The sequence below is a fragment of the Ascaphus truei genome, chromosome 3, assembly GCF_040206685.1.
Source record: "Ascaphus truei isolate aAscTru1 chromosome 3, aAscTru1.hap1, whole genome shotgun sequence".
Lineage (NCBI taxonomy): Eukaryota > Metazoa > Chordata > Amphibia > Anura > Ascaphidae > Ascaphus > Ascaphus truei.
In genome coordinates, this window is record NC_134485.1 from 122,365,934 (window position 1) to 122,378,273 (window position 12,340).

At 44.2% G+C, this 12,340-nt stretch overlaps 1 protein-coding gene across 7 annotated transcripts in view; it reads right to left on the reverse strand.

Moving 5' to 3' along the window:
* Positions 1–12,340, reverse strand: part of C3H3orf52 (chromosome 3 C3orf52 homolog) — a 95,192-nt gene that overhangs the window by 47,446 nt on the left and 35,406 nt on the right. For all 7 annotated transcript variants that reach the window (XM_075589469.1, XM_075589464.1, XM_075589465.1 and 4 more), the window contains exon 4: positions 1,903–2,048. In XM_075589469.1, the coding sequence (XP_075445584.1) occupies positions 1,903–2,048 (146 nt within the window). The remainder of the gene's footprint in view (positions 1–1,902; positions 2,049–12,340) is intronic.

Here is a 12,340-nt window from a genome sequence, read left to right on the forward strand (position 1 = left end):
CTCCCATCGTACTTTTAGTGTCTCTTCTGCTAACACCTCCTCCTCCTCTATTGATCTCTCTGGGGGTACCCCAGGGCTCTGTCCTGGGACCTCTTCTCTTTTCTCTGTACACACTCTCTCTAGGTGACCTAATAACATCTTTTGGGTTTAATTATCACCTCTATGCCGACGACACACAAATATACTTTTCAACACCTGACCTTACACCTGCTGTACTGTACAAACCAAAGTTTCTGAATGTCTCTCTGCTATATCATCCTGGATGGCCCTCCGACGCCTTAAACTCAACATGGCTAAAACAGAGCTCCTCATACTTCCTCCCAAACCTGGCCCTACTACCTCTTTCCACATTACTGTTGGAACTACAATCATTCACCCAGTAGCCCAAGCAAGCTGCCTAGGGGTCACATTCCACTCCTCTCTCACATTCGCCCCTCACATTCAAAACATTTCTAAAACTTGTCGCTTTTTCCTCCGCAATATAATTAAGATACGCCCTTTCCTCTGTTGTTCGACTGCTAAAACTCTGACTCAGGCCCTCATTCTCTCCCGTCTTGATTACTGTAACCTCCTGCTGTCCGGTCTTCCTGCCTCTCACCTGTCTCCCCTACAATCTATCCTAAATGCTGCTGCCAGAATCACTCTACTCTTTCCTAGATCTGTCTCAGCATCTCCCCTCATGAAATCCCTCTCCTGGCTTCCGATCAAATCCCGCATCTCACACTCCATTCTTCTCCTCACTTTTAAAGCTTTACATTCTTCTGCCCCTCCTTACATCTCATCCCTAATTTCTTGGTATGCACCATCCAGACTCTTGCGTTCTTCTCAAGGATGTCTTCTTTCTACCCCCTTTGTATCTAAAGCCCTCTCCCGCCTTAAACCTTTTTCACTGACTGCCCCACACATCTGGAATGCCCTTCCCCTCAGTACCCGACTAGCACCCTCTCTATCCACCTTTAAGACCCACCTTAAGACACACTTGCTTAAAGAAGCATATGAATAGCACTGTGGATATTCTAAACACGATACATAATGCTTGGCCCCCTGCAGACGCACTTACCAGAACTCCCTCCTACTGTCTCTGTACGTTCTCCCTACCTACCAATTAGACTGTAAGCTCCTCGGGGCAGGGACTCCTCTTCCGAAATGTTACTTTTATGTCTAAAGCACTTATTCCCATGATCTGTTATTTATATTATCTGTTATTTATTTGATTACCACATGTATTACTACTGTGAAGCGCTATGTACACTAATGGCGCTATATAAATAAAGACATACAATACAATACAATACAACATAAAATAGCATGCACTTTCCTGTATAATGCATTGTAAAGGTTGGTTACATACTGCACCGACACACTTTATTCGAGCAAATACCCAGTATGTACCTGGCAGATACCTGGAATGCGCCACTCCTAACCTCTGACAAGCCCCGTTGCATTTGCCTTCCCAGCCTGGGTTCATGCCTGGCTGATGGGCGGCTGATCTGTTAAATGATAATGATTAGGATTTAATAGGCTGCAATGCTTCGCGTGTCTACCAGATGGCATAAATTCATGAATTGTAATGCAGTTTATATATATATACTGTGCAGTATTGCAGCCAGCGGGAATAAAATGCTTCAATCCCTGCTTGGAAAATAACTCAATGTACTCGGGCAGAAAACAGTCACAAACCTCAATACACCCGGGTATACCCGAATTCGTGGGACTAGCCAAGCTCGAATAAAGTGTGTCGCCAGTGTAAGATGTTTATAAAAACTTATAAATGTTTCCACAGAATTCCAAATAATTACTATTTGTATTACTGTGTAAGTACTGTATAATTTATAACATTTTACTGCAAGTAGAAGTGTAGAAAAAATGTGGACAAGAATCAAAAGGAGGAATTTTGCTTACCCTATTCATGAGCTCGGTTTTAGTTCTGATCAATGGTTCCCACATATGGATGCAACTGTTGCTTATATTTAGAGATCCCGTAAAAATGCATTTGCTTTTATTTAATGGTAATTCCTGATTAAACTTATCATCATCTATGTAAACCTCTGAAATGAAATAGACATGAAAGGGAATACGCTTTAATTAGTATGTTTAGTTGTACAACTGACAACACAAAATGTTCTATTCTGCTGTACTATTACATAAGTAGGATACAAATCAAGGTGCAATAGAGGAATTTACAAATCCAAAATTGAACCAATTGGTCCACATGGGGATCAACAGAAAAGACCCTCTAATAGCATGCACTCTATGATAGTGTATGGTTAATAATGGTAAATATTAGGAGTAAATATGGCTCCCTCCAGATAGATAGGGTCTTAATAAAAACAAAAATAATAAAATTTTATTACATCCAAATCTCATATATGTGACACTGTGAAAAAATTATAATAATAACACTAAAACATTTGTTTAAAATCCCCGTAGAGTTGTAGCAGTATAAGTAGGTAAATAATTTTAACCTAATGGATTATTTTCTGATACTGCTGCGACATCAGCAAAAAGATCATATTCTATTAGAATCTAGGAATGTCCTTGGTTGTAGTACATGAATACCTTGGCACTGTATACTGTAGGTACTGAAGTACAAAACACAATAACAGTATGATTCTATTGCTAAGTTATAACCATTTGACTACCAACATATAAAGTATAGTTCTTTGTTTCTAACCTCAGCATAGATGTTATACACCTCAAATATTCTAGTTCGACAAACACTAATAGTGTTTTAGTGCATTTAATCCTATGATTGTGTACCTTCTTAGGCAACTGAACAGCGGGGGTCCCTCTGTTTTAATGGGACTCGCTCTGTGTGAATCCTACCGGGCTGCACCTATCTGTAAGATACACACAGTAAGAGATAGACTGAATCAGTCACTCTGCCTGCACATCCCTAATAGGCGATCACGGGGCTTATATTTTATTTTAATAACAGCAGGGGATCTCCAGAGCTGAACCACATTGATTTCAGGGCCGGGGACCCCCTGCTTCCCGAGTTACAGGCCCCGTTATGAGGTGCTGGTATCCCAATGGCCATGTTTAAATTCTCCCGCGTCTCAGCTTCTGTGATGGGGAAATTCAAACAAAGCAAGTGGATACCAGAACCCCATAATGGGGCCTGTAACTCAGGAAGCAGGGGTCCCCGGACCTGAAATCAATGCGGTTCAGCTACGGAGATCCCCATGCTAACATAATATGCTATCAAAATAAGATAAAAGTAGCTTTATTACCCTAAGGCAATGCAGGGATTAAGCCAGACTACATGGGGGGGTTAGGTCTACCGGGAAGGTTGTGGGAGGGGTTAACACCTTCATTACCTTAGCGTTAGTAACTGCTATGGTAATGAAAGTGTTAACCCTCCAAATAATGCCCACAATAAACATATTAATACAATACATTGATCAACCTCCCACCCCCCAACACATACAGTACAGTAATGGGCAAAATCTCTATTATCCGTGTCTGGATAATAGCACATTTGTCTTTTAAAAAAATTAAACATAATCAAAACATGACCCAGCCAGCATATAGTAAATTAAAGTTCTATGTACCCCTGCCAGGATGAAGGCCACCCTTGTCCTTGACCTCCTCATCTTCCTTTTCTCCCTCTTCTTCAGTGGACACCAACAGTAAAATAAAAAAAACTAACTGCCCACTAACCCCTTAATCACCTTATCGTTTTTTAACCACTATGGTAATAAAGAGGTAAACCCCCCCACTCACACTACCCACACGGGAGGCCTTTCCACCCTTCCCGGGGCCACTAACCCCACCTCCTCTACCCATTGATTGGCACATTGGCACACCCATGCCCCATGGGCATGGGTTGCCACTATGTCAGTCAATGGGCAAGCTGCAAATTAAAAGAAACAGCACCAAATAAAAAATAGAATCAATTTCAATTAAAAGAAAAACAATACCAATAAACCAACTGATTGGCACAGTGGCACACGATGCCTTTTGGGCATGGGTTGCCACTATGGCAGTCAATGGGCAACCTAAAAAAAACAAGCTCCAAAAATACAACACATTACATTTAAATAAAAAGAAGCATTAGCCAAAAAATGCATTGCTTGTCACTGTGTATATCTATAGCCCGAAAGGGACATAGATAAGCACATTGGCAGTCAATGGGCATCCTAAAAAAAAGCAATTAAATAAAATACAGTCAATGTTTTTCTTACCTTTGATGTCTTCACCCTCCAAATCCAACTCCATCTTCCTCAACAGTCCATGGTCCTCCAGTAAGCACTTTTCTTCTTTCTTTTCTTCTTTATCTTCATCTGAATATTGTAATACAATTGGGGGAAGGTGTTGTCCCGACGGATTCTTGGCATCAAATGAGACGACACAGGCCTTGTATAAGGCATGTGACGTCACACTTGAGTGTCAAGTGGTACACCACCAATCCGATTGGCTGGTGTACTATGTGACAGAACCCTTTTTGTTAAAGGATGTGACATCATCAAAAGGGAGGGAAGCAAGCCTATCAGGAAAGATATGTTTCACTGCCTTTAAGATGACGTCACCAGAAAACAATGGCTGCATCACATGGTACTACAACAAATCGGATTCGGAGATATACTCACATGGTTTATCTCCCAATCTGATTGGTTGTGGTACAATGTGATGGCAGACATGTTTTTTAAAGGATGTGACATCATCTCTTTAAGATGTGACATGGTACTCTAACCAATCGGATTGGGGGTGTACCGAGTGAGTCATCACATAGAATACTCCCAATCTGATTGTTTGTAGTAACATGGGATGGCAGCCATTTTTAGCTGGTGACATCGTCAAAGGGAGGGAAGCATTTCCTTCCTGATTGGCTGGCTTCCCTCCCCTTTTATGATGTCACATCCTTAAAAGAACAAAAAGGGAACCTGTCACACGGTACTCCAGCCAATCCGATTAAGGGTGTACCATTTGATACTCAAATGTGTCGCCACAGTATTTATACAAGGTCTGTCCCATCTCATTTGATGTCAAGAAGCCGACTGGACAACATCCTCCCCCAATTGGATTACAATATTCAGATGAAGATAAAGAAGAAAAGAAAGAAGAAATAAAAAAGGAGCTTACCGGAGGACCATCTTCTGTTGAGGAGCATTGCGTCGTTGGTCAAGAGGTTACTGCTGGAGTCAGATTCGGAGGTTGAAGACATCAAAAGGTAAGAAAAACATTGATTGTATTATATTTTATTGTTTTTTTTTATTTTTAGGTTGTCAATTTACTGCCAATTTGCTTATATATGCCCCTTTCGGGCTTTAGATATGCACAATGACAACAATGCATTTTTTAGCAAATGCTTATTTTTACTTAAATGTAATGTGTTGTATTTTTGGTGCTTGTTTTTTTAGGTTGCCCATTGACTGCCATAGTGGAAACCCATGCCCATAGGGCATTGGTGTGCCACTTTGCCAATGAAATGTTTTATTGGCATTTTTATTTTTATTGAAATTGAATGTCTTTTATTTGGTGATTTTTGTTATTTGCAGCTTTCACATTGACTGCCATAGTGGCAAACCATGCCCATAGAGCATTGGTGTGCCACTGTGCCAATAAATGGGTAGAGGTGGTAGGAGTAGTTGCCCATGGGAGGGTGAATCGCATCCTGGGTGGGTAGCGGGAGTGGGGTTAACCCCTAAATTACCATAGTGGTTAATTACTGCTAAGGGGTTAGCAGGCAGTAGTTAGTAGTAGGCAATAGTTAGGTTTTTTTTTGTTTTTTTTACTGCTGGTGCCCACTGAAGAAGATGAAGAAGAGGAAAATGAGGGGGATGAGGATGGCGTTCATCCTGGCAGGAGTAAGTAGAAATTTAATTTACTATACAGATGCAGCAGCCATTATCCGACCATTTCTCAGGAAGAAATCCTTGGCACACCTAGGCTTGGCATGTGATTTCTGAAAATGTCCACGCATTAAACGTGAGTTTACTGATCAATTACATAAATTGAAATTTAGCGTTGTATACAATACCGTCCAGAAACTCAAGTGGGCGATCACGAGTTATTATCTTAAAAATCTAATTGCAATTTATTCCCGTACAGTACTTCAAGTGAGTGTAATTGTAATTTGAAGATTAAAAACATTAACAAACCAAAAAGTATTTGTAGAGAATTAAATGTTTTATTTGTACACGATAATAAAGTTAAAGTGAATAATACAAAAATACAAAGTCGTCTCTTTTTCCAAATGTAAAATGTTTATTCTTCCGCATGCGTGTGTGTCACAATGGAACCTTGTTGAGAATCAAATGACTGTACCATAAGATACATGAATTACAGTACTGTACAGTACATTACCTCACAGTGTCACTAGATGTCTACAGTAGTACTGCTGTAAGGGTATCTAAACAGTAAAAACAACTTTTATTTTCTAGATTTATGCAGTATATACAGTATGTCAATGAGATATTTATATATATTTCAATGACATTAATACGTTATGAATAGTACTACTGTAAGTGTATCTAAACAGTTAAAGCAACTTATTTTCAAGATTTATATATATGTTGATTAGATATTTATACAGTGTATATTTAAATGCCTTTAATACTTTATGTAAATAAGTGTATCTAAACAGTAAAAACATGAACACAAAAAAGTATTTTTTAAAGAATGAAATGTTTTATTTGTACAGGATAATAAAGTAAAAATGAATAATACAAAAATACAACGTTGCTTCTTCTTCCAAATTTACAATCTTCTTGTCTTTGTCTTCTTCGCACTGGCTAGCTCTTCTTGGACATCTTGGTCTGTAAAGAAAGAGACAATATTCAATATTAACAATCACATATTATATTACACAATCTACATTGCTACACAACAAAAAATGAGTAAACCATGAGTACATTATTAAATCCTCAGGTTTTTTGGGGTTGGGGGAGAAAAAGCATGCATGACATAGGGTACAGCGCTTAACATTAGGACTAGGAGTTTACATTTGGTGTTTAGGGCTTTGCGAGGAAAGAACATGCATGCATTTTAGCGCAGTGTATTACCTGGCAGTATTGTTGAGAGAGTTTCCTGCACCAAGGGGGGTGTTTCCTGCGCGTTGTCTTCGCCAAGCTCCGGACATGCAAAATTGAAAAGAAGCATTAAAAAATTAAATAATTTAAAAACAATCAACTTTTTTTAAATTATATTAAAAACATTTGTGGCGCATATTTATTTGTAAATAAATTTAACACATGTAGTCGCCAATCAAGTCGATGGATCTCCAGGGAAGAGTCCTTTTATGTCTCAAAGGGCATTGATTGTGTCTCTCACAGTTTTCACAAGAAGCCCGTTCACATTGAAATAACACTTTACTTCTTCCACAATAGTTCTCCTTTGCAGGAAGCCGCTTCTTGGTCTTATTGCTTTTATAATTTACTTTTTGGCTCCACTTGCTGTACATCTCAAAATTGACGTGGTGTTTAAAAATGTACATGGCAAATTTGTGTGGTAGTCCACCGCATCTGGTGTTGTATTTCTCCCAGATACTCTGCGGGAAGTCGTTCAGCATGATGTCTGGGAGCTGTACAATACTGGGTGCTGGACTGGGTTTGCTTCTTGCAGCGGCCAGGGGTAGATGGTCTGGGAGGATCTTACCTACTGTCGTGGCCATAGTCTTGGGTTGTCATCGACTCCAACAGAAGGGTTTATCCTGGAGACTGAGGGGGTGAGCGGGGGGCCTTCCATGGTGTGCTTGGTGTTGGCACTGTGAAGGTCAAATCCAGGGATGGAGAGGGTGCACGGGGAGGGGGTGTATGCTGTACCTCAAATGGAGAAGAAGGCGCCTGCCGGTCGCCCTCCTGCTCCTGCATCTCACATACAGGGGCAGGTACTCCAAGCAAAGAATAGAGCACTGTTATGTTCCTCTCAATGTTCTCCATGTTAACACCCAAGCACCAACCCACCCTCTCCATTCTCTCCAAACGAAGATCCATCTTGGCCTCCATTCTGTCTCTGTATTGCTCGGTTGTGTAGCCAGGCATTTCAAAATCCATAAAAATATCCAGCATGCGGACGACTGAGCTGGATCTGGTGCAAGGTGTGATGATGTCATCCGGTCGAGCATCGACGTGGCTGGGTGATGGAGGTGAGCTGGCAAGCCTCGGTGTGGCTAGGTGATGGAGGTGAGCAGGGCTGTGCGGATGAGCCTCAGCATGGCTGGGTGATGGAGGTTAGCAGGGGTAGTCCGGTCGAGCCTCGATGGGAAAGGGTCAGAGCAGGTGGCAGTTTGGGCATCGGTGGCGGTTGGTGATGGAAGTGAAAAGTGCGGAACATCCGATTCAGCTTCGGTGGGTGAACGGGCACTTGAGTGGACCCCCCAAACAACTTCATCATCGACAACTTTGGCCATTTTCTTCTTTATGTACAAAGGGCCAGGGTTCTTTGCCTTGGGAGTCTTCGTAACCTATTCTTTAGGCACCTATGGCTTTGGCTTGGAAACAGGTGCCGCCGTTCGTTTTCTCGTGGTCACGACAGCAGCAGCAAGCAGGTTCTTGTGTCTGTAGAATCGGGGTTGATACATGGTAGAAGATGGAAGAATGCACAATACAGTATCTGAACAAGAGTTCGTTCAGATAGAGATCAGCATGTGGGAGACTATGCAATTTGTGTCACCTTTTATGCACAGTGTCCCTGACGGCAATTGCTAGCGGGCGTGGCCACGAGCTACAGGTGTAAAAAGTCGGTGTGTAATTAACCTGTGCAGGTACATGCTAAATACACCACTACATCTGTTGACTAATTGCACATGTAATAGCTGTACATCGAATAAGCATCGATTAAACTGAACATTGCTCGATTTCTTTTCTAGAGCAGCGTTGCCGAGGAAAGATATTTCAAAGGATCTCTGCATGAGAATACAGTATATGTACAGGAGAGGACATGGAATTGTAAATATCAAACACTGGTTAGTTACTTTGGGCATCAATTTACCACATACTGTAGCTCTGTCTGCTATCATACCCATGGACAGACTAAGGGCCTCATGCAGTAAGCAGCGATAAGTCACTTATCTCCAGCTTATCGCCAAAAATGCGTACTGCTATTCAGTAAGCCCCGATAAGATGGCGATAAGAGCAAAAATCGACATTTTGTTGCCGGAAAAAAAAATCGCCAGACGTGCAGCGATAAGATAACTCGAGTGTAACTCTGGTTCTCCGCCCGCCCTACAGTAACACCTTGGCATCTCTGAGACTTTCAAGTCCGGAACCCGAGCAGACTCAGTGGCACCAAGCCTGGCGGCCATCTGGTCTCTCGGAACCACGGACTTGAAAACTCCCCAGCTCATATACAATGCATATATATACCTTCATACACCATGTTAATAAAAATCTCACAAATGTCTTCTAAGCCCCTCGTCCCCTAGGACCTACTAAAAAGATGTACACTTAGATTAATTTTCAGAGTTGCTTCTATTGTACCGAAGCTGGACTTAGAAATAAATTCACTCTCGCAACCTTATGGATGGTTGGAGACACTCAAAACCCTTATAGTGGGTCTGGGTATTTGGGCATATACTGGGGGGGACTCCCCCTAAACTAGGGACCCCTGACTGTACCTGGAATATGCGTATCCCTATGCCCCCTTTTACCATTCTGGTCTGTGCTGAAGCAGGGCATCCTGGCAGTGAGACGCGTAACAGCATCTTTGAATTTGTCACTGTTGCTTGTGCAAGCTCTCTTAAGGCTTTCAGGCTTTCATTCACTAACTTGGCCATCTTATCAGAGTGTGGGAATTCTCCTGCCAGTCAATCACTGTTTTGCCAGGTTGTAAAACCGGGAGGGCACCTTTTCTCAGGTTGTAAAGGTGCATGCACCAACCTGGCACCTCTGCCTCTTTGCATACCGAGCCCACCCGATGTCCAGGCTCCACAGAGTCTGGGTTCTGGCAAATGGTTGCCGGATAGCCTTGTGTTAGCCCAGGATGTGGGTACTCAAGCAGAACTGCAGTACCCCTCCTGTTCTAACACTTTGGCATCTCTGAGGTTATCAAGTACGGACTCTGGACAGACACAGAGGCACCAAGCTTGGTAGCCATCTGGGCTGCCCGGAATCCATGACTTAGAAAATCCCTCAGTTCATAAACAGGTTACCAATATACAGGTAAACCCCGTTATAACGCGCCTCGTTATACCGCGATTCGGTTATAACGCGGTTTTCCCGTGGCTCCCGTTTAAAAAATAAAATAAATGTAAAAAAAATTTGCACACTGCACACACTGCACACACTGCACACACACTGCTCATTGCTCACACTGCACACACTGACACACTGCTCACACACTGCACACTGCACACACACTGCTCATTGCTCACACTGCACACACTGACACACTGCTCATTGCTCACACTGCACACTGCACACACACTGCTCACACTGACACACTGCTCATTGCTCACACTGCACACACTGACACACTGCACCCACTGCACACTGCACACACACTGCTCATTGCTCACACTGCTCATTGCTCACACTGCACACACTGCTCACACTGACACACACTGCACACATACTGCTCATTGCTCACACTGCACACACTGACACACTGCTCATTGCTCACACTGCACACACTCTGCTCACACTGACACACACTGACACTGCACACACACACACACACACACCCTCCCAATACACATATACATAAATCAGCCTTACCTTGGGGATGATTGGTGAGGCATGTGGCTGCAGGGGGGGGGGCGCTGCGTGCTGGTGGGGGTGGTGCTGCGGTGGAGGGGGGTGATGGCTGCGGGGGCCCCCGATGCTGCGGGGGCTGGTGGGATGGCCCGGTGCAGTGCGGGGGGGGCAGGTAGGTGGGGGTAGGTTGGCGGTACAGCCCAGGGTGGGGCATGGGACGTCATTGTGCTGTTGGGGAGTGGCGGGGCCCTGCGCTGCGCTGCGGCGGGGACAACGATGGGGAGAAGGTGAAGCGGGGACCGGAGGGGCATCCCCCCTCCCATCTCCTGTCACGCGGTGACAGGGGGAAGCCGGGACCGGAGGGGCATCCCCCCTCCCATGTCCTGTCACGCGGTGACAGGGGGAAGCCGGGACCGGAGGGGCATCCCCCCTCCCATCTCCTGTCACGCGGTGACAGGGGGAAGCCGGGACCGGAGGGGCATCCCCCCTCCCATCTCCTGTCACGCGGTGGCATCCCCCCTCCCATCTCCTGTCACGCAGTGGCATCCCCCCTCCCATCTCCTGTCACGCGGTGACAGGGGGAAGCCGGGACCGGAGGGGCATCCCCCCTCCCATCTCCTGTCCCGCGGCCTGTCACGCGGTGACAGGGGGAAGCGGGGACCGGAGGGACATCCCCGCTCCCATCTCCTGTCCCGCGGGGTGAATATGCGCTGATGCTGCGACCATTTTTTTTCCGCGACCCCGTTACTAACGCGGTGGTCTCGGAGTGGACCCCGAGGACCGCGTTATAACGGGGTTTACCTGATATATTAAACTATAACCATTTAATAAAATATATTGTGTCCTGTTTTCTGTGTGCTAAAAGGTATGAGTTCCTATTCTGGTGTCAGGGATGGAGTGAGTGTATAATTTACCTACAGTCACTAGCCTCATTCTTGGCACACATTAGAAAAATAACTTTTAAAACTTTTAGAGACCGTAATCATGCTCAGCTTTATAACTTAGCTGGAGTATCCCCCTGGACCCCTACACTTGATTCAGTGTACCTGGGTATGTATCTGGATATCTCTGCTATATCGGGGAACCCCTGTTACACTAGGGACTCCGTGTATAGCGGCAGATATAGTTTAACCCCCTTCATACCCATTTACCTTGTCTGGATGATGCTGCAGCAGGGATCCTGGCGGTGAGCCACAATAATGCTTTCAGAGTCAGTGTTTGGCAGAGTAATGTGCTTGGCTGTATCTGAGAATCTCACTCAATTCCTGGAACAACTTTTGGGGTGTTCCATAACTTTGGACCCACGATACATAGACACATTCTGTAAAGACTTTCTCTAACAAACCCACCCTGAAACTTACAGCCTACAAATCTCCTGATCCCAGCACCCCAGTAAAGGCAAAAGACAGATACATCTTTAATGTAGCAAAATTAGTATACAGTCCCAGTAATACATTCTCGACATCTGGGTCCCAAAGCTGACACTCTAAGACCCAACACACGGGTCAGGGTTAACCAAGTGGGCTTAACCTTTATTGATGAGCCTGGTTAACCCCTTCACCGTCACAGGCATGAAGCGTGTATAGCTTCACCTCAGGTGTGCATAGCCGCCTGTGGATACAGGGGCAACCATTCCAGCCAGGGTACCGGAGTATGTTCCAGCCCTGGTGGAAGTGGAGACAGAGGAGAATGAGGAGAGCTGG